At 45.1% G+C, this 26,704-nt stretch overlaps 1 protein-coding gene, 1 long non-coding RNA gene and 1 other non-coding gene across 3 annotated transcripts; all 3 read left to right on the top strand.

Annotated features, from left to right (window-relative positions):
- Positions 1–9,930: 9,930 nt before the first annotated feature.
- On the top strand, positions 9,931–10,459 carry LOC144135449 (uncharacterized). Its single transcript, XR_013315502.1, has 3 exons — positions 9,931–10,018; positions 10,159–10,224; positions 10,427–10,459. It is a non-coding gene; the product is annotated as an uncharacterized LOC144135449 (long non-coding RNA).
- Positions 10,460–12,699: 2,240 nt separating this feature from the next.
- LOC144135448 (uncharacterized) lies at positions 12,700–26,335 on the top strand. Its single transcript, XM_077668115.1, has 9 exons — positions 12,700–12,848; positions 13,605–13,730; positions 14,957–15,164; positions 17,898–18,048; positions 19,256–19,374; positions 20,149–20,269; positions 22,341–22,514; positions 23,211–23,351; positions 26,135–26,335. Exons 3-9 carry the CDS (start codon positions 15,004–15,006, stop codon positions 26,285–26,287), a joined length of 1,020 nt encoding a protein of 339 aa, XP_077524241.1. The 5' UTR covers positions 12,700–12,848; positions 13,605–13,730; positions 14,957–15,003; the 3' UTR covers positions 26,288–26,335.
- On the top strand, positions 25,358–25,429 carry TRNAS-ACU (transfer RNA serine (anticodon ACU)). The gene has a single exon. It is a non-coding gene; the product is annotated as a tRNA-Ser (tRNA).
- Positions 26,336–26,704: the final 369 nt, after the last annotated feature.

Below are 26,704 nucleotides of genomic sequence, written 5' to 3'. Positions count from 1 at the left end.
TCGGCGATGAAGTCGAAACAGCAGCTGAAGCCAGCTAGTAACAGGCTGCAATTTAATCTAGTCGAAAACAAGAACGCGTGATTGGTCCGCACTTGTGCTATCACTATAATCGAAATCGGCGGTATGGAGCTGGTCACTATCAATTTTTTTTTACTTAAGAGATATTTTACAGCTGAGTTGTTATGAGGGTCTATATATATATATATATATATATATATATATATATATATATATATATATATATATATATATATATATATATTATATATATATTGTTTTGTTGCTTTTAGATTCGATGCAGTTTTGATGCTTGCTTAATGTGTTTAAACGACACAAATCAGTGATCGGTCGGCACTTGCGCTACCACTATCGTTTGAACTCAGTGGATGTGGAGCCAGTCACTAGGAAACGCTTATTCTTTTTACTTGAGAGATGCTTTGACAGCTGTGTCGCTTTAAAATATATCTAGGGTTATTGTTTTGTTGGTGTTAGACTCGATGCAGTTTTGGTGCTGGATTGATGTGTTTAACGCAACAAATATGGGCTGCTAATCTTATCCGTTAAGTCAGACACTCGTGGCCCAAGCACGAAGACATTTTCTTTTCTTCATTTTCGCAATTTTCATATTTTTTGTACAATTCACAAAGTATGCGAAGAGGAGGATAGCTTGTTTGCTAAATTTACTTGTTAGGTGTTTGCTGGGCAAAGAACCGTACATTACGTTGTGGTTGAGAGCTTCGTATGCAAGGACCGCGTTTGCATTTGGTCGCAGGATTGACACATGTTCTCTGTGAGTTGTATTTCGTGGGGTAGACCGGGGGGGGGGGGGGGAGAGAATAGGTTCCTCTTAAGTGCTGAATAATTTTCAGACCGAATATATTAGTGAGATAGTCTTGACTCCTCATTTCCTTTTACTCTTTCATCGGCATCATCACTGCCATTGTTCCTTGATTCTACCCTTAAAGGTGCAAAAGAGAGATTTCATAAGGAACATGTAGAATACAGGTGATGGGCACACGCAGTAACACCAAATAATTCTTATAAACGGCAGGGGCACCAAACCAACATAAGCTAATTTATCAGTATTTAGGAACAAGATTTCTGAACCTGTGCTTTTAAGCAGCTAGAACAGAGTATTAGCCGAGACACGAAGAACGGAGTGAGGACTGCAAGCTTCAAATGGTAGGGTGATATAGTCCCAACCTTCGAGATGTGGTCACGAGGAATCTCTGCATACAAGCGCGTGTGGCGATTGCGTACCGCCCACCACTCGCGCGGCCGGTGAGCCGTGCTTAATTATTTATATAGTTAGCGGTTATCTTTTCAGATATAACGGCGGCAATGAGTAAAACAAGTTTATTTCACGTAATTTCTCCTCAATTATGGCTTTTAAAGAGCTATGAACAATACACTGTAAAATCAAGAATTGCGTTTTGATTATAAAGAAGTTTCTTTCGCTGTGTTAGAAATTCGCAGGCCTCCGCCGTGCAAAAAGAGAAATACAAATTTGTTTTCTTCAATTTGCCCAATATCATAATATAATGTCCGTGATTACAGCGAAAGAACATTGCTCTATTAGTTCCGAGATTTACCCGCCGCTCACTCAATCATGGGCACACACCGCAGCGGTGGCTTAGTCGTTTTGAGTTGCCCCCCTCGCATGCGGGAGGTGCGGGGGTTCGATCTCCAGCGCAATCCGGCTCCCTCCGGTGAGTGTACAAACATTCCACTGCCTGGGGCTCGGCTTCACTAGGGTGAATATCTTGGGTAATGGGTTTTTGATCTCTCCTTGAGTAGGAAAAAAACCTTGTGTCATGGCGCTCTTGGGCCACAGATGTCCTTGCGCCATGAATATGCATCATCATCATCATCATCATCATCGGCAAACAAATGAACATACATACCAACATACAAGTGTTGAAGTCCGTGTACGCATACATATGACAGTCTATAGACTTCTTATACACTCTATTTCGTTCCTATAGATCTCTTTTGGTCTATTCGTAGTCTATAGACTGTCTATATTCAGAAGTCTACTAAAACTGTATGGAGATAAATCTATAGACTGTCTATGGGATTTGTATTGCCTGTAGACTGTTCTCTAGGGTTTGCCTATAGAGAGTATACAGAGTTAATAGACTGAAGTCTATGGACACTCTATAGACTGTCTAAAAACTTTTGTAAGTGTGCGGAGAGCTTTAAGCATAATTTGTGAGGAGTGAACAAAAGTACGCACTTCCCGTGTCCTAGATTTTCACATCGCTGTCGCGAGCGCTTATCTTTGAGTCTGTCAAGTGAATGCTTTGTTGGAGCGTCTGGATGATGAGTGCTTGACGTCTCACTTATCGTTGCAGGTCTGCGCATTAGATCCGGGCGCTTTCGACGCATCGAGGCAGTCACTCGGCCCTTCCATCGAAGTTGTCGGTGCGTTCCTAAACGCCACCTCTAAAAGAGACGTCGTCTTATCCGAGTTCAACCACACAGTTGTAACCAAGGTCAGTTCAAAGGTGTCCAGCATGTCCTGTTGAGCGAGGTCTTTTATTATATAAGCAAAAATGAAAGCGAGGTCGTGTTACAGCGAGGTTTGCAAATCGGTCTCAACCTAATGAGCGCCGTGATAAAACGTAACTGCCATAAAAATGAGCATCTAAAAAAGATTAATATTATCTTGTTTTAGGAAATTATTATCATTTTTCAAGTAGTCTGTGTAAGGAATCATTTCGGTGAAGAGCCATTTCATTGCCTTTTTTTTTTTAAGTGGCACACAGTGTTGTATGACATTGTTCTATAAGTTTAGGCTGTGGTTAGAGTTCTGTCCACACGGAACAACTGCTACTAGAATTCCGTCCAGGATTTAAAAAAAATCGCTAAGTTACGTCCAGACAGAATAATGACTCTCACTTATGTTTCCTTGTAACAACAAACCAAACTTTACAAAAAAAACACAAAGTAGCAAATATTTGTATGTTTCACTGTGGCATGCACTGCTACTTCAGGACAGAACGCTAACAGCAGTAATATTGTTCCGTCTAGGTGGAACGCTAGGCATTCAGAAAAAAAAAATTAACTGCCCTTGGAATTTACCCAGAAATAACAGCTACAGCCACACGAGTTCTAGAACAGCGAACCTAGCCTAACTTAACCAAATCTAACTGCTTTAGAAACAAATGGAACCAAACAACCCACGCAGCAATATACTATTGAATTTGTTGCGATCATTGGGATGTTATGTACTAGTACTAGTACGATCAAAGCATGATGGGACATCAGTCACCAGGGGTTGGTCCAAAAAGAACTTTAGGCCAGTAAATGCTACGTTCATCATGCGTGTTCAAATTAACGCTGTACGCGTACCTCGAGTCCCCAATCTGCAACAGCCTAGGTTGATCCGCTCTGAGTAATGCACTCTATTTATTTAATGCAGAGGAGAATGTCTGTAGATAGAGCCGGTTCATCGGTCTTGGAAGAAATTGTGGCTCCTCATAAGCTTCGTTATGACAAGTGCTGACTGCAGTGGAAATTCGTGACGCTGCACATCCACCATTATGGTTAATGCCCAAATTATTTATTCAGACCAACTAAAAAATTTGTCTTAGTCTTCTAATAGGTATCTATATGTATTCATTTAGAATTTTCGCGTGCCAATAATTTCTCCATCCTGTCCGCCTTGCCTTTTACTAAATGGAATGGGCTTCACAGCAAGTCCTAAGAATGCGATCAGCATGAAAACACACGCCACATCGCCGAGGAAATCGCTTAGTTATGTGCAACACCTGCCAAGAAACAAGGTCACCTCGCGTGAGATTTTTAGCCCCGCCGCGGTGGCTCAGTGGTTAGGGCGCTCGACTACTGATCCGGAGTTCCCGGGTTCGAACCCGACCGCGGCGGCTGCGTTTTTATGGAGGAAAAACGCTAAGGCGCCCGTGTGCTGTGCGATATCAGTGCACGTTAAAGATCCCCAGGTGGTCGAAATTATTCCGGAGCCCTCCACTACGGACCTATTCGTTCCTATCTTCTTTCACTCCCTCCTTTATCCCTTCCCTTACGGCGCGGTTCAGGTGTCCAACGATATATGAGACAGATACTGCGCCATTTCCATTCCGCCAAAAACCAATTAATATTATTATTCAGTCTATCTCAAGGTAACTTCGGGCCAGTAACAATCAAAGCGCCTGTCAAATGTTCTGATGCCAGCCTGTGTGTATGGTCGATGGAATCGCACAAATCTCAACACAGTTAATACAGTACTGTACAGTACAGTGCAGTACACTATCAGGGCTCGGGTACCACGTTGCAACGGCTTTTTTTGTTTTGTTTTTGTTTCGTTCGAAAACAATTCTTCCGCCTGAACAGTATATCCAGGCATCAAGAACGGCAATAAGTTAGTGTCAAGCCGCTAAGTTTTTACAAGGATGTGCTAAATTTCACACAGAGTTTCAGATTGTATAGAAATGGTAATATCACACTACCCAGATTTGTCATATAAGCCCCTGAGGGATCATAAATTCACTTTATGTTTTCAAGGTGCTCATTACTGTCGACCTTGAGCAAAAACGATACATTGTATTACTGGCAGCAAAATCTTTATGCATAAAAATGGCGGATGACATGCTATCCAGCTTACTGCTTAGTGAAATATTATTTGCTACGTTGGCTGTACGGCCAATTTAGAATCCTTCTGACAAGAAGGACGCAAAATTTTACTGAAACAATGAAATTAATCCTAAATGGCAGCACACTCCCAGGCAAAGCTGTGAGTTCGCTGTGTACACAATTGTGCACAAAGCGTCTGGCAGGGTTAAGCGGACAATCTACTGACTACGCCGTTAAGTGAAAGGTTTCCTTCTAGATGGCGGTATGCTCAAACGTATACGACGTGCCAAGTGTTCACTCACACCAGTGTGGTTCTGCAGGATCAGCGCTGCCTTAGCGAGCTCATCTTAGCTTGGGATATCCAAATGGCGAGGCATTGTTACATATTTCTCGCTCTTGAAGCGCAAAACGAAAAGTAATCTGGCGCTGCTGATCCAACTTCCAGCCAAGTCTACTTCGACTCCCTTCGCTGGTGCGGCGTCAGATTGGCCCTTTTTAACGGCTAACAAGAGCTCATGCGCCAATGTAACACTGTTGACTTTAGCACGCATCGTATAGGAGAGTTTTCACCTTACCAGGCTCAACTCGTGTACCTTGTAAAAAACAAGTTTTAATGCTTTTTGCGCTACACTAAATTGGTTCAGTGCACCGCGACGGTGGACAAGTATTTGAGCATCCGCCTTGCATGCGGGAGGTGCGGGGTTCGATCTAGTGCCTGTGATACAACGGGTACAAGCTTTACCCTGCCTGGTGCTCGGCTTCTTTAAGAAGAAATGCTTGGGAAATGGGTCTCTGACCCTACCTTGAGTAGTCGAAAACACCTTGAATATCGATGGAGGCGAAATTCTAGAGGCCCGGGTACTGTGTGTGCGATATCGATGCACGTTAAAGAACCCCAGGGGGTCGAAATTTCCGGAGCCCTTCTCTATGGTGCCCCTCATAGCCTGAGTCGCTTTGGGAAGTTAAGCTCTTATAAACCAAACCAAACCTTGCGCCATGGCACTCTTTGACCACAGATGCCCTTGCGCCATAAAAATCCATCATCATAAATTTCGTTCAGTGGATGGAGTCATCTGCAGAAGTGTGATGTTTCGTCGCTGTGCAAGCGCATCCGCAATGCTTTGATCAATCGACCAGAAAATATTTTGCAGGATAGACTGATCCGCGGAAAGTGTTGGCGTTGGCGCCGCAAGGCACGAGAATATACCTACATGAGAAGCCTACGTTTGGCATTGTGTAACGTTGGTCCACTCTATGATATCCCCTTCATGCATTGGCCTTTACGGCTTGCAGTATTGTCATCACTATCATCATCATATCAGCCTGACTACTCCCACTGCCGGGCAAAGGCCTCTCTCAAGTCTCTCCAATTAACAATGTCCTTTGCCAGCTGCGGCCACCGCATCACCTGAAACTTCTTGATCACATCCGCCCAATTAACTTTCTGCCGCACTCTGGTACTGTTGCCTTCTCTTGGAATGCACCCCGTTACCCTTAAGGACATTAGATAGAATGTTCTTCCTCACTGATCGTCGCATGTCTTGATTCAGGACGTCATAGTTAGTTTATTTAGATAGTTTTTCTCTTCATGCCTTAAAGATAAATGGGAGAGGTCACAGCCGTGTAGCGGGCGTAGTCAGGCTTATGATGATGATGAATGAACGCAGGTTACGAAAGGAGAATATAATTACACCTGCGGCATCAGGGGAAGGAAAGTATACGGATTAAAGGTGACCCTCGATTCAGCTTTAAGGTCTCTGCTGCCCTTTAGAACCATATCTTTGCCCAGCGTACACAACCATGCACGCTAAGTGTTCGTTGCGAATATATCGTTTGCGCAGAGGGGATAAAACCAGTACCGCTTGTCATTACGCATCAGTCGATTGGTCCCTGCTCCTTGATACTAATCAAGAAGTGTGTGCACAAAGCGTACCACCTAACCGAACGTCTGGTTTGAGCGCAGTTCACCCAAGCCGAACAACGCTACGGACCTTTTCGTGACAACTTGTCGTGGCTTCTGTTCGACGTGCACCTGGGAGACCGTGGGGGCCGATGCGGAACGGCACCGTTTCGCATCGTCGAGCAGTTCTGCGCGGTCTTTAAGGGGGCCTCCTGCTAAATGCTGGCTGCGCAGCGCTCGGCCGTTTCTGCCGCTGCCAGTGATTCATGACGCACGCATACCGATGAACAATGGACAGACGACAAAAGCGACGAAAATATTCACTAGACATCTTCTATTGTGTGCCCATTTTCAGCAGGTGCTAAGCCCACGCGACCTGAACTACCCATAGTTACCGACTGCATCTGTCGGAGGAATGTTCCTTTGAAGTCGAGTAAATTTAATTAGCAAACCTTATATTGCCATGCTGTAGTGGTCGAGTGGACTTCACCAAAGTGTGGTGTTGTGTTGGGTTTTATGGCACATAGGCAGCTAAGGCCATCATGCGCCAAGCACAAGGTATAGAATTTCTTTTCTACAGAATGTTTTGGAGTATAAAAAGAGGCGATGGTGCAGATGACTTAAAAAGATTGTACTGCCTAGTAACAAAAGGGAAGAAATTTGGAAATGGCTAATGGTAAAAGCATTAAAGATGGTCAGGCAGCCTAAGCGGCTTTCCTTGGCTAGCAAGGATCCTGAGGCTCCCAACCAATCAAATAAACAGCCTCAGCCTACTTCTCAAGAATGAGAAAGTGGATTTCACCAAAGTGATTTTTGTGTAGCGTTATCGTGTTCCGCTAATAGTACCTTCAAGAGGACGACGCCGCAGAAAAGATAAAGGAGGGCTAGCCCGCCAAAAAGGCTGGCGCCCCTTTTGTTAAGTGAAGGTGCTCAACAGAAACAAGCTGCAAACCACTCGAGAGGCAATATAAGTATACTGTATCAAGAATGCTGTGCCACACTGTGTTAGTGATCTCTCGATTGCATTGTATAAAGCGGAAAAAAAGTTTCTCTTCGAGGCTTTTCTTCTATAGATGCAGCAGGTGTGCGTGTACCTGCACGGTTCGAGCCTGCGTAGGTCTGAGAGCACATGAAAACTATTTTGCCCCTGCATAAACAAAGTCAACGCTGTGTTCTTCCTTGCCGCCCTTGCTTCTGTGTTCTTCTTTGGTCCGGAGCCGCTGTGCTGTCCTCCTTTGAATATGTCCCAGCTACAGTACCAACTGGTCCAACAATTAACACTTCTGCCATACGAACTCTCTATTGGGTGAACGTATGCCCACACACACAAAAAAACAACTAGGCGGAAGCGATAGAAGAATTGCACTCGGCTAGGAGGACTCCAGAATGCCTGTTGCTCGCGCTCATGCTCGATGTATACAGAATAGCGAAATTTAAAATAAAGCTCCTGAAACGCCCTGAATAATCTCTAACACAGTAGACGCTATCACCATTGAGCGTGATTGTTCCCCAATGGGTTGGTAGCGCCTCGTGTTCGAAACAAAAGGCTTCAGCGGCATTAGCGCAGGGACGCGACGAAATGGACACCCCCACATACCACGTGCGCCCGCTTAGATCTGCTTGAATCTCTGCCGAGTTTTAAAGTTTCTGAAAAACAGGCGCTACCGAATAAAATCTCAAAGACTTCGCGTTATTCACGTTTACTCCACACTTATGCGTGCCAATGGAAAGATGTTGAGGTTAAAAATAAGCCTGACGGCCACTATGGGTATGCACTACTCCCAGAGAAGCCAGTAACAGCAACAACGTGTATATATCCCGCCCCCCTCACATGGTACGAATATTCGAAGGTGGACACCCGGAGTAGCGAATGCGAGTCACAGCGTGTTTGTGGAGTGGCACGTAGCTAAGAGGTATACGTCGGAAGTAACACATAAATCAACTGACCGTCCACTTCCAATTGGGACAATTCGAATTCCAGCGGCAGCTTGAATTAATCAGAATGGCAGTCGAAGCCAGTCGGAGTGTTTAGCAACTATGGGAAGAGATATCACTGCGGCTTTGGCGTGTTTGGATATGTCAGTAATAACCATTCTGGCAAATCTATTGACATGTTGTGTCATGGCAGTCCATTGTGAACAATCAGTGCGTCGCTTTAAATGACATCATGCGTGCCCGCCCGCCATTCTAACCAATTGGCGTGGCGCTTTGCACCAAATGTATTGCAAAGCCGCCGCAGAAACGGCGGACATAGCATGAACAGCTGTCGCAGTAAAAGTGCCAGTGCCAAATGTTACATTTATGGCCTGGTGCAGTGACACGAAACAGAAACACAAGTGACGATCGCAAATTAACTGTCGCCGATGCACTAAGACATATGCATTTTACCAACTTTGTCATACTTCAGAGCAGCTTTCTTGGTTGCTGTCCGTGCTGTCGAAACAAATCGTCCAAGCATTTTTCTTCGTTCTTGTCTTGGGTGGAGCCGTGATCGTTGTTGGCGCAGAGTCACGTGCTCGCGCGCACGCGGAAAGAAAGAAGAAGCCCGAGGTCGACACGACGTGCCTGGCTCTGCCCCGCACTATCCCTTGCCTGTGACGTCTTCTCCATCAGGCAGCCCTCAGGTCCAGCTTCATCCTGTGAGTAGACTCTACTTCTCAGGCCTTCTCACTTGATTAGAAGTAAGCCACGTGATGTCAACCAGTCAAGGTGGGTTACCCTGGCGCTCTAGATGGCCGGGATTTGATGGCGCCCGACGACCTCCAGGGCTCTTGTCACGACCGGTCGGAGCATATCCGAGTCGGAGCTGAGCAGTCCCGCCTCCCGGTCATCGGATTTAGACTGGCGCAGCAGGCCTAGTAAGGACGTCCGCGGGGCAAGAGCGATGAATGTGGGAGAGTGAGGCTAACGGGTAGTGGCATACGAGAACTGAAATCTGGGCAAGTTGGAACGGATTCATCAGCGCTCGTGTCGTCTTTTGTTTCTTCTGCTACGTCGTGGCGTAGTCGGCATGACGGAGAGTAGTGGGTGGGGTAAATGCGGGAGAGTACGGACTCTCCCGTAAGGGGTGTGGGGGAGTGTGGGTGTAGAGGTGTAGCCAGGACACTTGCTGTGCAGAGTTTATGCATCGCGGGATGTTTGATACCGGTGTTCCTATAGTGCAGAGTGATCTCATCACATACAATCATACGCCCCCTAGCAGACTGGAGGTATGGGTTGTCCACAGCTAGTTCTCAAACAACTTTCCAAGTTACCCGAGCAGTCCCAAATTCGAACTAAATTAAGCCATCACCGAGAATTTGCTGACTGGTCGCACACACGTACTTGAAGACGCGATCTTGGCACTGGTGTCGCCCACTTTCAGGCTTAATTTAAGTTGACTTTATTCATTTCAATTTCTCGTCATTGGCTGATTTCGTTTCACTTTTCAGCTTCTGAGCCAGATCGCTCACATATAGGAGTCTTTTGCTTACGAGCGAGTTCGGTGCCATCAGGAAGAAGGTTTTAAAGTAGGCCTGGCTATGGGTGAGTGCATTCGGAATTTCTATGATGTTCTTTTATGAGTTGTTCTGCAAACTTTTGCGTTACGCAGGGGGGCAATATCACTGATATCAGAACTTCAGCCTATCTTTTGTTTTAATACGCTTTGCAACTTGTCCTCTCAGGAAGCGAATTCGGGGCTGCTGTAATCCTCACCGATGCTGACTCGAAACCCTTGTATAAATTAGAAGGTAAGTTTTTAAGCCACCATTATGTATACACACGCCGATATGTCTCACATGAAATGTGCATGCCACTGTCGGCGCAGTCTTTGACAAAGTTGTTCATTACGCGAGCACTGATAAAAGCACCTTCAGATCAGACCATACCTTGTTGGACGAAGTATACATTTGGCGGATGTTTTGAAAGAAATTTCATTTTTTTTTTCTTCAGGGATTCCAAGCACAGGGCATCATGAGGAAACACGTAAGTACAATAGCATTAAAGTCAGATCTTGTTGCATCCGAAAAAGTAGCTCCACTAGGCACCTCCTCCCCTCTGAAATAGAAAGAATAAGAAGTTTACGAAAGCGTTCCAGCCAAGTCCCAAGCCTGAGTGTCCTCCTTTCTCAAGCAAAGTGGCGGTAAAAACTCTGGCGTCCCTCCGTCACCGTAAACATCGGTACTGCAGCGCCTCCTACCAGACACTGGCACAAACTCAAAGCGCCGTTTCGTTCCTGTAAACTGCGATAAATTAATACAACTTTTGGTTTAGAGTTGATGCTACTTTCTAGCGCCTATCGTCTTCTGCGAAAAGGCATACTCGATGAACTTGTGTTTGATTAATTCCTATCAGCGCGGCTAAGCTCCCCGCGAGATTATAGAACTCTCCTATTCCTTTTCAAGAAATCACACATTCTTGTATTTCATTTTCAGTCCATGAAGACAGGTAAGTCTCGTTTTTTTCGCGTAGAATCAGCAGGGTGCGTTCTTTCCAGATAACTGGCTGTGGCCGGGGTCATGTGCAAAAATGTTTTGCGCACTCGACATCCTGTCATGGGTCATCACGTATTAAGTACGCCGCGGCGACGATTACATATACTTGAAGAGGTCACCCTTGTGCCGTGATATAAGAGAACGCGCACCCTTCAAATTATTTGTAATGTCATGTGTGAGCCTTTATGATAACGGGAGAAAAAAAAAACTCGTTTCTCAAAGTTATATGCACCATGAGTTACTAGAGAAACTTGCTATACCGCGCAAATTTCTAATGTTATGCAGGCGTACTTGGCACTGGGGAATGAAACTGAACAGTTTAATGATTACATATCGCTACTCTGGATTCCGCTCTTAGAAAAAGCACGAATTGATGAAGTAGCATGAATTCATGAAGGTTATACAGCATTCGCACCTCCTTATCCCAGACTGAAGATGTTTGAGACAGACTGTTCCCTCTGAAGGCAAAGTTGGCTTTAAACGAGTTTGTTAGAAATAATGCGCAAAAAACTAAATTGTCTTTGATAACCACTCACTTCGAGTAGACTGGAAACCTAACACGGTAAGAACTACCAAAACGAAATGCAACTTTCGCAATAGAATCTACGGTTGCGTTGTGGGCGGTTGAGTCACCCGCTGTTTGCAGACAGCATTTCTGAGCAACGTGGCACTTTAACGCTTGTCGCGATCTCTGCAGGAGTTCGAGGAGAGACATTGTTGCCGTAGTCTTTTTCGTGCTCTTCATTGGCCTAGTCGGACTGGTCGCGTCACTCGTCGTTGCGATGGCAGCCAGCAGCGGCGGTGAGCTCCCTTATAAAAATGGTCCATAGGCTGTCTATAGTCTTCTTGTAGACTCTATTGCATTCCAATAGATATTTCTTTTTGTCTGTTCATGTACTCTATAGGCTGTCTAGAGACAAGATTCTGCTAAAACTGTATGGTCATAAATCTATAGATTGTCTATAGACTGTCTATAGGACTTGTATTACCTATAGACTGTTGTCTAGGGTTTGTCTATAAAGATTCGATAGGCTTTATAGACATAAATCTATGGACAGTCTATAGACCAATTTTTGTACGTGAGGACCACTGCCTATGACCTTGGTTGCGGTCCATAGGAACTACCATTTTGATAGCTCGGGGAAGTACACAAGAGTTCTATAACTAATAAAAAATGCAGTGCAATTCACAAACGGACAACAAATATATTGCTACGCCCTCCTGACATCATAGCATCCAATAAGTTAGACTTTTTGTTTCAAACTTTGAGGATATCATGCATCTAGACCGCAAGCGTGATTGAAGTATTTTTTTCTTTGTTTCGTACTAAAGGCTATTTGCTAGCCAGTGCAGGAACTTTTGAAATTTCGAGTCAAAGAGGACAGTTACAGCTTTCGGTGCTGAAACGAGACTTGGTTGGCTGGTCGCGCAATTACGAGTGGCAAGTGGTGGTGAGGTGCCCTACCACGTACTGAAATTCACTTGAATCCGCTTAAGCTTTTCTATGCTGTCAGTGCTATGCAATGCCAGGGCAATGTGAGTGCTATGCACTGTGCTATGTCAGTGCACGTTAAAGAACCCCTGATGGTCTAAATTTCCGGTGCTCTCCACTACGGCGTCTCTCATAGCCTGAGTCGCTTTTTGGCGTCAAGCCCCCATAAACCAAACCTTTCCAACGCTCACGACAAGACAATGACACACAGATTCACGGGGTGGCGCAGGTGGTGACAACACCGGCTCCGAGCCCTTCTCGACTGAGAGTGACCAAGACAGTGGACCGGCTGGTCCAGCGGATATTCCGCTGGAGATCGCTACTGAGGTCCGAGAAGAGAAGCCCACACTGCCCACATGGTGGGACATCCACCCTTCGTCACGAACAGGTGAACAAAGACTGTTAGAGTAGCCATGAGGATGAATTGAAGCCGGTCTATATAGATAGCTTGCTGGGTTCTAAAAACGAGACTACGTAACCAAAAACTCATATCTTTTAAGGTAGAAAATGCAAATAGTTGATACAGCCACTTGCAGTTTTCGTAAGCGAACGCGGTGACATTTATGGAGTATTAGGACGCGGATTTCGGAAGCTAGGCTGCAGCGCCGTTCACCTCCAAACGGTAATCACAGGGTGCATTTAGTTCTTCACTCCGCAAGTCGAAATCGAGTCGCGGGAAAAATGTTTCATTTCTAGTGACGGAAATGACGTCATTAAGTTTGAGTACGCCGCCCCATTTGTTAGGCGTACTCACGCGCTCGAAACATTCAATCCAGTCTTGAACTCTTGATCATCAGTGCCGCTGTGAATAGGTGGATCACGTTGGCGGATGTGCCCAGCACACACTATGGAAGACACTGGGGCCGTTGGCACTTTGTCCGCAATGGTCACAGCCGAGGTCCCTGTCGTTGTAAAGTTGCGGCTGCGAAGTTCCAGGATGCTCTCGCGGGTTAGAGTACCCCACAACCATCACCTGTTGTAACTGGCGGTTTATTTACACGTTTCGATGGCAGGGGATCACAAATGGGCACCCAGTGCTCTGCGCACCCAAGAGCTTAAATCCCATTTCCTGTCTGACTGACAGGAAATTTCATTGGAGCGTGCTGGCGTCAGTTTTGTTGTTCACGAAATGCTGCGTTCGCAGGTTTGTCCACTGTATCCTCGCCTCACACGCCAGCTCCCAGAACCCAACGGCCAACCATTGCGACTGAGCCAGTGACGACTACAACAACGACAGTCGCCACCACCACAACTTCGAAGGAGCCGCGCAGTAAGCGCTGCTGTATGAATATAGGGGGTATTCACGTGACGTCACGGGTGCCATTTTGTTGTACAAGGTGCGGCTTCAGTTGTGTCGGCTGGAGCAGGAGGCGAAAGTATCCTTCGAAGGGCGCGCGGTCTTTTACAGTCCTTCACAGACAAAAAAAAAGGAGGCTGCTGTCACGTCGGTGCATACTCTGTATGGGGCGGGAGCGCCTGCGGCTCATGGTGGGATTTAGCGTCAGACGCTTGCTATGCAGCAGTTTTCTATTGATTTCTAATTGGCTCAATGCAATGATTTTCCTAGGGTGGCTATGATTTCATATATGCTGAGCTGTCGAAAAACTTTTCTAGTGATAGATTCAAAAGTTCTCTTAAGTTGTCACTTTTTCAGATCTTTTTCTACACGTGTGCACCGATACATGATACTTGAGTGCAAGAAAACACACCAACTCAGAACGCGTAGTTCTGGAAGTCGGTACAAGTTAAGTTGATACAATAGCATGTACCGTGGAATTATCTCAGCAGTGCTGGTTCAGTAAAGGAGCTCCGCCCCAGCACAGGACTCGAGGCTGAACAGTTTAGAAAGATCCAACTTACTTAACCCAAGTGAAGTATATTTGGACACAATGGATAAGATGATCAGCACTGCTGACCGAACCAAATTAGATAATGATGCCGGTGTGTGCCTTTGGGCTAAGAAGGGAACTAAAGAGGAATCTTTGTGCAAGTCTTGATTGTTCTGATCGCAGTGAAGTGTTCTGCGGGAGTGCATTAGTAAGCATTGTTGTTCATGGGAAATCGTTTTTTGTAATGATTATAATGTTATTTACGTACTTGTTTTCATAATACTGCGTTATCACAGCAGTTATATTTTATTTAATATAAGACAGGAAATGGGCATTGATATACAAAACTCTAAACTTGAATGAGATTAAAAGCTCTATAAATAGCCTACACAGCGCAAACAGTCTTCTGAGATGAGCAGTGTCACATTGGCGACGGCAGCTCCTAGCCCTTTGTTACGTTCGAGAGAAAGAGGCATCACTAAATACGTACTGTGACGGATTGGAGGGTTTATCAGGTCTGCGGTTGTGCCAATTGTTGAAATGAATTCTGTAATGGCTGCCCGGTACGTAAACGTGCATGATTCCCACGACGCTAGCAGAGGCAGCTGAGTACAAGGCTTCCGCCCATCACACCGTATTGCCGCGTTACATGTCCTTCCTTTCCCAGTCAGGGAGCTGGTGTGCACCGTGGGCCATTCTGCCGTGGCGGCCTCTATGTACCCGGCCGACAGGTACTGCGACTACCTGTACTATTGCGACGTGATCATCATGGGGGGCAGACTAATGGGCGTCGAAGAGCAGACCAGTTGGGAGCAGTTCCAGGAACAGGCCAAGACCTACAAACATGTCAAACTAGGAGTCGCCTTCGACTTCCGGTGAGCAAGCATCCGCCTCGCATTCGGGATGTGCTGGGTTTGCTTTCCAATGCCGCCGGGTACCCACCGATTTTCTAATGGGTACAAGGTTTTCCCCGACCAGGTGTTCGGCTTTTCTGGGGTGAACTGCTTGGAAAAAGGGACCAAACCAGAGACAATACAATATTTGTACTACCCAGATGTAGAACGAATTATGGTTTCTCTATGTTGAAATATATTGTTTAAATGTCTGAACACTGCTCTCGATACGAATCTAAACAAAATGTCTCTTTCTGCACTTCTGAAAATGTTCATTGATTTGGTTGTATATGTGAATCAGTTGAAATGTACTTCACAAATTTTCATTCTTCGTTTTTCGTTGCTTCACAATCTATTATGGTCCTCTCTAGAGTAATAAGTGTTCTTCTTTGTATAATGCATGAAGTGCCACTGCTGACTTGTCGTATTTTATGGGTGACAAAGCTCGTCAAGCGGTCATCGTGAACCGCTTTTTTTTCGTCACCCATAGATTTGTACTGTACGACAAAACATTCATTCATTCAACCAGGGGCACATTGGCCAGAAGCCGCCAAATGAATTCATACACAACCTTTATTGCAAATAGAAAAAGACAGTCTGTTCTTCCAAACTTTTGAGGCTTTTGAATTGTAGCGTTACCTTGTGGATTAATACGTAATCGTGATTTGCTTGAAAGTTTTCGTGTGCTGCTGAGAGCTTCCGGCCAAACTCGCAGCGGAGCTTCTCTTTGCTACTCGATGGAGCATGTTATAATGTTATAATTTCCCAGTGTCCATCCATATGTCGATGCGCTTATGGTCAGCGTGATTGAATGTCTGCATTTTAAGAATGATTGCTCTGTGAGAACTATTAACGATAGGAGTAGTATAAAACGGCTGCAATATTGGCGGCGTAAAAGCAGGCACGTGATGTAAAAAAAATTCTTTAAGTGAAAAAATTAATTGAAAGCACAAATTTAGTATACTTGACGATTCAAGAGAGGGTGCATTTTAAGAAAATTATTTGTTCAGTTTAAAAATATTCTGCAATTTATTCGAAGAGAAACCCATAGCCCACTGGTTACATGCCCTCCTCACCCACCACGATTATTATTGATGATGGTGATACCATATACCCGAAGAGAGGTTGCATGAACTTTGAAGAGTTTTGCACGCAACGGCGTTAACCCGACAGAAAACCCGGCGTCATCCTGGCGGCGTCGTTGTGTCGAGAAACACGTCACGCGTGAAGTCACGCTTTTATATCTGAAATGAAAATAATTTAAAGCAGGAGCTGTAATGTGAAATAAAGTTAACGAATGTCACAAACGACTTTATGAAGTATTTGATTTTACGTAAAAAGAATTTTCCCGTACATTCTAAACTTAATTCGAACCCACGACTTTCGGGTACTGCGACAGCTGTGGGGGTGCGGAATACCGACGCCAGTCCAAATGTTAAGCAACTCTGGGTAAGGGAGCGGGGGGTGTAAGGGTAATAGCGGGTCACTTGTAACCTCTAAACAGAAAGGTGTAAAAAAGAAGTAAGCTGTCCTCCTCTCTCTTTTATAAAATGAAGTATTAGAAAAGAATTTACTCTCTTTTTGCACCCATATAGGCGTATTCGTGTTTACGAGAGTACTACCGGGAGCCACTCGCGGTCTCTTAAATTAACCATCCTGCTTTACAAAGCGTGGACGAAGGAGGAGCAGGGAAACTCGTGACGTTCTTAGTATCGTCACTATGTTAGGAATGGCATTCTGGACAGTGTGACACGCTGTAATGACGTCACGAGTGAAGTTACCTGGCGCATTACAACTACGTGGCCTAACAGCTGTCGCTGTAAAAGTAATGTGCTGGTTTTGCCCCGTCGCCCTCGCATGCATACAGGACGCATTTTTGGAGCGGAAGCTCTGCTACTCCGATGCAAATACCTCAAGGTCATGTCGCTCCGCAGAATGACCGAAACGGAATGGGGGTGCGGCTGTGACGTCATACCACGTGACTCGTCGTGCGCAAAGCCGGCGGCGTTCGCTCGCCTTGGCAACTGCGTTGAACAACGCGATTCAACGCACACCTCGCAGTTGCCCTGAACTACGTGACTCGCCGTTCATCTGATAACAAAAATCACGAAGCTTCCACAAGTTCAAGCAATAACAAAGTGAAGTCACTGATATTAAGTAATCTTAAGCCGCTGCAAATCATTTCTAGCCATGCTTAATCGAGCTTCCGCTCTGTTAACTAGGTTGAGCTGCGCTGAATATAATAATAATAATAATAATAATAATAATAATAATAATAATAATAATAATAATAATAATAATTGGTATTGGGGGAAAGGAAATGGCGCAGTATCTGTCTGATATATCTTTGGACACCTGAACCGTGCCGAAAGGGAAGGGATAAAGGAGGGAGTGAAAGAAAGGAAGAATAGGTGCCGTAGTGGAGGGCTCCAGAATAATTTCGACCACCTGGGGATCTTTAACGTGCACTGACATCGCACAGCACACGGGCGCCTTAGCGTTTTTCCTCCATAAAAACGCAGCCGCCGCGGTAGGGTTCGAACCCGGGAACTCCGGATCAGTAGTCGAGCGCCCTAACCACTGAGCCACCGCGGCGGGGCAACGCCAGTATTTTTTTTTTTTCTGTTCACCGGCCTCCGACAGGTTGTTATGCGTTAGTGGCTGTTAGATTTGCGCACATTTGTCTTGTAACGTTGTCACTGCTCCCCGTTTCAGCTACATCACAGCGAGCAAGCTGGATACGGCCAGGAACTCGCTGAATATGCTGGCACAGGTCAAAAATATCAATCACTACGGCGTTCTCAATATCATCGGCAGGCAGTGGCATCTGAGGCAGGCGGTGAACGACATGGGACCCGTTTTCGAGGTAAGGGCAGCGCCCCGTGCAGCGTCCCGTGCAGCGCCGGTTGGTAGCCGCAATTTTCTCCTTTCTGAGAGGTCTTCGAGGCAGTGTTTCTGGGACCTCTGGAACTAGGCGGAGGTATCGAACGTTATTAGGAGGGATACGGTTGTCTTGTGAGCATACCCAGCAATTCTGTGCAGAAAATTTGTGAGTGGTAAACCATTTATGAACGCAATATTTTTCATACAATATGATATTTCACTATAACAGCCAATATATCCGTAGGTCACCGGACGGCACGCTTGCATTTTTTTTTCTATTAATGTTTTTGCTATTGTCGAATTCCCCTTTGGATTTTTATGGCTATCTTAACTGTTTGATGCGATCGATGGAAACATTCTAAAAGAAAGATTTTGATACATATCACAAGAACGAGCCATTACGTTCAGTATTTCCATAAGAATGTCGCACAATTTTTTCATTTTCAATATTTTTGTTCGAGAATGTTGGATATGGACGACAAGGGCCCCACATGGGGATCGTCCGCTATCGCTTTGGGAGAATCAATATTGCACAGCATCAAATATTTGTAATTTCCGATTACCACCACTGTAAACTTCCTATTCCTGAGTACTGCATAGATATGGTTGCTGCAATTTACCAGTATTCAGCACTTGACACCACCTCAAGAATAAAGAAAAAACTCCAATTGTGGAGTAATTTAAAATCGGGGAGGAATTATTCATTAACACCCAGCAGAGCGCGACTATACTGCAGCAAGAAAAACTATACAACTTTCAAAAAACTTGTACTTAAACAAAAATTCGTATTGTTCCGGGTCTCTAGCCCGGGACCACCGCCTGTCAGATGCAGACTCTCTAGTAGTTAAGTTGGCCAGTGTGCTTGATCAATAACTATAAACGGGAAGGTTTTAAGTGCAGTGTGTAAGGGCTTGACCTCCAAGTACTTGTATCTAGTACAATTGGAATAGAGGAGCAATTACTGATTAACTCCCAAACGCAGCCTTAGCAGCGCTTGTGTGGACGCTAATAAAGAATTACTCCCTTATTTTGAAGAATTACACGCCTAAACTCACTAACTTTGCTTGACATGAACCGAGTGTGTATGTGTGCGCGTTACCTTGCCACAACTGCTAGGCAAAAGCCATGACATGTTGTGCTTAATTGTTGCCTGCTTCACAGTTATGACCTTTTTTTTTATCTCCCTGCAGAAACTAAAGGAGTTTCAAGGGAACGATCCTTCGAGAAGGACGATCATAGCTATCGCATCGTACAGTTACACCTACTTTGACATCGAGCTTTACAAGAAAATGATCGCGACGGCAGTCAAGTAAGTGTCTGGGTCTCGGTTAATGCGGAATAATACCGCTTCGGAAGACATGCATGTATGCGGAGCTGTGCCATTTGTGACCAAGTCACAAGGCGCAGTCGTCATCCCACGCGCGGGACCCATTCCTTGGTGCTCTTCATTTTGGGTGAAAACCCGAATTTGGCCGTTTATTTCACTCTGATGAAGATCGTTAAGATTCAGGGTAAACTCATGAACCCGAAAACGTGTCGTCATTAAAATGTACTTTGTGCTTGGCATACAAGGTCATTTGCAGTAGACTGTTCAATCTTCGTGAGCATATGGGTTTAGCAAGTCAGTAATGCTGTGAAGTTTTATACTCGCCGACTACTCCAGAAAAAAAAATGAAGTGGTTTAGCTCTGGTTAAACCTGGAGTGACGCGATAGCTACAGCTGGCCGAGTGGAACTTGTTCACGTGACCAACTATGTGATCAGCCACGGCGCGGCGCCGCCAGCAGCTGCTCCGCACCACGTGACAGCGTGGCGGCGCCGCCACGCTGAAAGCTCGAAATGCTATCGTAATGTAGCTATGGCTACAAAACCTGGGGGACAACTATACGCAGTTACGAAAGACAATGTTCAAGAAGCGGCCAGCTGTTTTAGGTTTCCGAACCTTGAGCTTGATATTACTAATTGTTACGCAACGGCTGTGTTGTATCTTCTATTCCTTTGGTTCTTTTTTACTGCGCTCTGCTTTATGAAAGCAGCCGGCCTCAGCACTGATCGTACGGTTATTTGCGCGCCCTTTTACACAGCGACTTCAAGGTGGACACGGTGATCGCTGTCTCCTCGACGGGTTCAATGGAAGACGATCTTACTTGCATCGCCGCCCCCCCTTCGGCGCTCGAGGACACCAACGTCAGGTTTCCAAGCCTGGTAGGTTCCACTCTCAAAGTCTGCAAGTATTCGCCGCTGTGCGGTACGCAGCTCTATATGGTCATGTGCATGACCAGGAACTTCCCGCTCTGATGAACTTGTTTGCGTGTTTTGATGGTCTTGCAAATTATAACCAGCACTGAACACTGAGAACGCACTTTTCTACTGCCATTTGTAAATACTGACACCCACCGGCTGTTATGTATCGCCCCCCCCCCCCCCATTTTTTTTTGGTTCCACAAGAGATGAACGCGTACACATGTTCCATATTTCATACGGATGGGCCTGAATGACACTGAAGTTTCTCACAATGACCTGCTTCATGCCTTCCTCTGAACATGTTTCGCAGATGCTTACAGGGTGGTGAAGTTAAAACTTTAACCAAGTTTTTTGTATTAGGCACGGAGATGCACGTGAAATCTGCCTCTGCACATAGGCTATGCGGCCAGGAGGACACAAAGCGAGGGGATAATTGTCACCGTCAGCCACCTAATTAACTAAAATGTAGGAATGAAATTTTTAGCCGTGGTGGCTAACGTGGATGCTTATTTTCGAATCAAAGGTCGTCGCATTTATAGGCTAATCCTGTTGGTAAATTCTTTTAGAGCACAAGTGCTCGGAGATATTCGCCGCCAGAATTTTTCTCTAATTTCGCTTAGTTACGCATGCAAGGTGGTTGCAGTGGACGCGAACCTCATATTATAGTGTTACGTAGCTGTTGAGTCAGGCGTTTCTTCCCTTTCGATGATCGAAAGGGAAGGGGAAGCAGTTATCAGCTTCACGCCATTGGAAGACGAAAGGATTCCACATGCCGGGAAGAGTTTCGCTCTGATTGTGGTCGCCTTGCTTGTGCAGCGACGAGGATTGAGTTGCAAATTTGGATGCGACTATATCGAAACACACAAGCGGTGCGAGGTTTATTACCATACTGAATTGTGTAGGAATACGACTTCCTCATAGTTTCTAGTGTAAATATGACCACTAACTCCAGTAAATAAGAATTCATTTTTTTTCGTGACAACTATTATCTCACTTTCTGTCGTCCTGGCCGCATAACTCATGTGCGGAGGTATATTTTACGTAACTTCCAGCGCCTAATTTTAAGAAATTTAATGCTTAATTTTGATCACGCTGTATAACATGCTATTCCGTGACGGACACACGCCTGCCTCAACGCAAGATGAAAAGCTATGCCTAATGTGCAGCCTGGAATGGCCTTGAGGAACGCCACTGCAAGCTGCGATCAGGCATGGGGAAATGAAAGTTTTAGTAAAGACTGCCGTACCACTTTGGAAGGCGAAGTCGGGGCACCATTTGAAACTTCACCTCTCTCTCAGCGTCCTGCGCTCTTTCCTCACCTCCTGCTCATCCGCGTTGTTAGCCTGCTGCTGCATTAACACCACAGCCCTTATTGTGATTCTGGTACGCTTCTTGCAGTACTTATTGTTTGAATAGACGCTATAATTGCCTTTCCTCCCTGCATCAACAAGTGTCCTTTCACCTCTCTCTGTGCCTAGTCTGTTACAGTAAAGCTTGGGACACGTATACTCTGGTCTCACCTAGCGATAACGCACAAGAGCGTTTTACGGCTTCTGCTGTACATTTGCAAGAACACGATTCGCGAACTGTTTATAGCCTCTTTTGTGACGATCTGTATGAATTTTAGCTGCGGTCTTTGCGACTTTACCTACATGTCTTTATGTTTTGATCACTGTTGTTTTTCCGTTCGTTAAGTTCCTTGTCTGTAGTCTCTGCGCGTTGTCTCTTATGGTCTAATACCTGCTTTTACCGTTCCTACCTCAGCCCATTTTGGCCCAATCGCATCTACAGTGGTCTCGTAGGCAACGGTGTAGCCTCGTCTACACAAGGGTGTAGTAATGGGCTTGTTGTTTCCCCATAACAAATAGAAACATGACGAGGACACTCGTATTTTTTCCTTGTATTCGTCCCGTCTATGGTCGTTCGTATGCACTATCCTGTTGCACTACAATATGGTCGAGTTTAGTTAATATTGTAGCCTGTGTCCTCCAGGGTGGCTGGTGCTTAATCCTACTATGCACCAACCTTGCAGGAACTGCACTCGATGTTCGTAAGCGCCCGCTTCCAGTACAGAAACTCACTGGCGATGGTGGGCCTCTCGTTTGAGCTGGGTGCCCTGGTATACATGCTGAAAAAGGACGCGCCCAACTTCAGAAGCATCGCCTACGCTCCTTGCGTCACCTCTGGCATCACGAGCCAGGACGCGGTGAGTTGCTCGTGTCTCGAAAATTTCGATTTTTATCCAGCACGTTGTAGCTCGTTTACTTTGCGCTGTCTTATACTTCGTCGGCCCAGCTGTGTAAGCTGAAACTGACACCATTCAATCAGAGAACAAAATATTAATTAGTTGGGTGCACAAAAAAACGCCCCACTAAAGAACCATTCGGCTATAACCACCCCCTAAGTGTCTGGTGTTGAGCCAGCTCCGATGAAATTTTTTTTGCGTGCGAGATTCGTTAATAGAGAGAAGTGGCAAACGTTATTTAGTATTTGACAATATGAGAGACCCTATTTCCTGGGCATCTGTTTTGTTGCTTGTAAACTTGAGGTAGTTGTAATGCTTCTTACATGAGTTTCCATGAAATCAGCTCATCAGTGAAAGTTCCCGTCGCAGTCAGTCTCATGGGGCCGAAGTGCGGAAGAAAGTTTCTCTTCCTACTTCTTGAAATTACCTTTTCTGATTCTGAGCAGGCCACAATGTACATGAGAGGTAGGGTGGCTCATTGGAAAATTGACACGTTGGCGATTGTCTGGCAGGGCCCATGCATTATGGAGTGCCAGTGGGTGTGCATAGTACATTATACGTTTTCTTCTTAATACTGCTACGCATCCATAAGCAAGAGTGCATGACTCAATGGTACGTATAAAGAACGAACTCCTAACCGCTTCAATCCTGTTGCAGATTTGCGGACAGAACCCAAAAGCCTTCGACTCATCCAGGCAGTCACTGGGCAAATCCATAGAAGCAGTCGGCGCGTTTCTTAACGCAACCACGAGGAGAGAGGTTGTCATATCCGAGTTCCGCCACACCGTTGTAAGCAAGGTCAGTTCAGTGACATCTAGCTCACTGTTATTGAGCGAGGTCCTTTTTGTTTTTACAGCGAGAGCTGTTAGGCGCCGTCCTTGGCTTTCTCGTCGCCGTCGGTGTAACCGGTGGGTCAGTCTGGGTCGCATAAGCCGGCGGGTGGCTCTGTTTGGAACGTTACCTCTGCACCAGTGTCCACGTGATAAAACGCCTAAAAGCCAAACTAAACTAAATGTCTAAGCAGCTATCGCCGAATCTCGCGTTAGATAGTCGTAACCATCCTTTGAGTTTTTACTTTTAACAAAAGAACGTGATGTTTACGTGGTAACAGTAACAGTAACAGTATAGGCCCCCTATAGAACATATTTATGTATCACTACTTTTAGAAAACAATTATTATTGTTTCAATGGATATGACGATTCATTTTGTTACACAAGTGAAATTCAAGCTGCGATTTGGGACCTCGTTTTTATTTTCAAAATGGCGTTTAATCCGACATGACATTTTGTGACATGCGGCTGATTGCGAATATGCAAGGACCTGCTAAAATGTAGCTGCTTACCCCTAAGCTGAGTTGTGAACTGGTTTCCAGCGCGCATTATCTATCTGGAGCAAAGCTTCCAAGTACATAGAATTTGAAACGCACGATGTGAATATTGGTACAATGGGACGCGTTTTCTGGCTGTAGAAAGCATTCATCGAGTAAGAATAACGATTGGAACACAGCTTTCAACGTAGTTTCAAGCTTCTAATCTCTTGGTCAGCTTCAGGAGTTAAAACATGCTCTCTATGCAATGTGCAAAACTTGCAGCCAAGTGTGGCTCTCCAAAATGAATGTCACGTCACATATGACCTGGAAATGGTTAAATTTCAAGGCAAAACTTGGCTTGTTCGTGTGCTACTGCGTAGTTGGGCTTAAGAGAAGAGGCCGATCCAGCTCGACTGATTCCCAACCACGCAAACTTTTACTGCGTGTTCCGGTGCTCTATTGTCATCTCGGTGCTCGGGTTATGTCATTTGCACTGAAATAGCAGTGCTCTATAAAGCAGGAGTTGTGATGTTTGGTGCACTGTTAATTTTGCTGTTTTGGCGCAGCCACTGGGAGTCTAATCTTTTGTTACTGTTCGGCATAATTCAAGGCGCTACTCGTGCCATGGGGGCGTCTTGTAGGATTGTTTTACGCAAGTTTGGGCTCGCGTAGCAAGGTTTCAAGATATATGCAATCTTTACTTATACTGCACCTCTTACATTACTCCTCTGCCTTAATGCTGGTTTCTCCCGGCAATAACTTCTATGTCTTTACGTAACGAATGTTGGTATTTATTTATTTTTTTATTTATTAAGGACAATAATACACAACTATTGTGTTTGAAGACGTGAAAAAAAGGCAAGAAACTGCCTGACGAGGTCAGGCCACCTTAAAAATATTTGAAAATCTTGAATGAAAGAAAGATTGAAAATATTCTCGTTATACTTGTCCCGAATGAAAAGCAGCAAAATTTACTGTCTCGGCCACAGCTAAAAGCAACATTTTCGCCTGTGTCATAGAAGTAAATAAGACATTTTATGTTGCAAAACTTTGGGCCCAATACCTCATCAGATATCAAATAACAGAAATTAGGAATAACCGATGCGCACAATCTAATATCGCAGTTGTCTTCAGTTCATCCCCGAAAACACAGCGTATTAGTGCGACCACACTGTTCTTTTCCAAAATTATGAAACAAAATTCGCATTTTCATTTATTTGTTTGCTAACAAATTAAGGCATCGTTTATTACGCAGAAAGATCGTGGTCTTCCTTTACCATCGTTAACGTCTGCAAAGTCGATTTCTGAGACCAATAACTAAGCATATCATACAAAGGAAGATGGGGCAAGGCGATTATATTTACTTCAAATCTATATTTTGTATGGCGAGGAGAAAAACAATGCTACAATCAAAGAATTATTACTTACTAAGTAGCGCTATCATCAGCGCAGGTTTCCGTCTAAAAACAAAAACTGCGAGTTTTCCTCTGACCTGCCGCGGTGGCTCAGTGGTTAGAGCGCTCGACTACTGATCCGGAGTTCCCGGGTTCGAACCCGACCGCGGCGGCTGCGTTTTTATGGAGGCAAAACGCTAAGACGCTCGTGTGCTGTGCGATGTCAGTGCACGTTAAAGATCCCCAGGTGGTCGAAATTATTCCGGAGCCCTCCACTACGGCACCTCTCTCTTCCTTTCTTCTTTCACTCCCTCCTTTAACCCTTCCCTTACGGCGCGGTTCGGGTGTCCAACGATATATGAGACAGATACTGCGCCACTTCCTTTCCCCAAAAACCAATTATTATTATTATTATTTTCCATTGTGGCAATGTGACTGTTCTCAAGTGTTCTGTAGTTAGTAATGGCTTTCTTGACTGACATCTGCTCCACTTGCGTGATTCTTTTCAAATGCACAGGTCAAAAAAGGCCGTGTGTCGCAATGAATCAAGCGAAAGTTTTAAGGCGACAGCCTTACAGGCTCATGACTCGGCAGCGGGGATGTTCGCAAAAAATTCACATTATAGCTGTCAATCAAACTGATGACGTCATCAAAATAAAACAGAACAAACAACAGAAATTTTTTTTTAAATACAAAGCGTACTGACACCGTGAAAAAAAATACCAGCGTTCTAGAAAGTTTCGTGTTTTCGCATTCCTGCATGTAAGCACTTAGTGCCCTAAGAACTTTTCGACAGGTGATTCAGACTAACGCTTGAGTGCCTGCAGGACGTAGTGGAAACAGTGCGCCTAATCGAACGACCGTGGACTGTACGCAGTTCACCAAAGCCGAACGACGTTTCGGACCTTTCCGTAACAAGTTATCGTGGCTTCTGTTCAACGTCCACCTGGGGGACCACATGGGCCGTTGTGGAACGGGACCATTCTACATCCTCGAGAAGTTCTGCGAGGTCTTCAAGGGCCCCTGCTGAGCGACGGCTGCGCGGCCATAGGCTGTTCGTCCTCTCGTTGCTGTTCTATGGCGCACACAGACTTCTGTTCAAAAGAGATGAGAAAAAAATAACGCTCAACCTCTCTGCATTGTCTGCGTGTTCGGAGCTGGTGCTGAGTTCACGCCGCCTATAAAACGCATGCTTTACAGATATTCTTTAAAAAAATATTTGCTTAATGTGCAGTAGCTTTAGAAATGCACCTACCACAATTATATCTACTCGAGTGCAACCAGACGACAAAAAAAAGTCACCCAGCCGGTTGTAACTCCAATTGCACCATTAGCCCATAAGCACACATTCTTGGGGACCAGTGCAAAGCGTAATAATTCTTTTTATTCTCGATTTGCGCTGCGTCATTCATCTCTTGGTGCTTACACATCTTGGTGATGACGGGGT

Source organism: Amblyomma americanum, chromosome 5, assembly GCF_052857255.1.
Source record: "Amblyomma americanum isolate KBUSLIRL-KWMA chromosome 5, ASM5285725v1, whole genome shotgun sequence".
NCBI lineage: Eukaryota > Metazoa > Arthropoda > Arachnida > Ixodida > Ixodidae > Amblyomma > Amblyomma americanum.
Note: the sequence above shows the minus strand (reverse complement) of the source record. Positions and strands in the feature narration are given on the sequence as shown.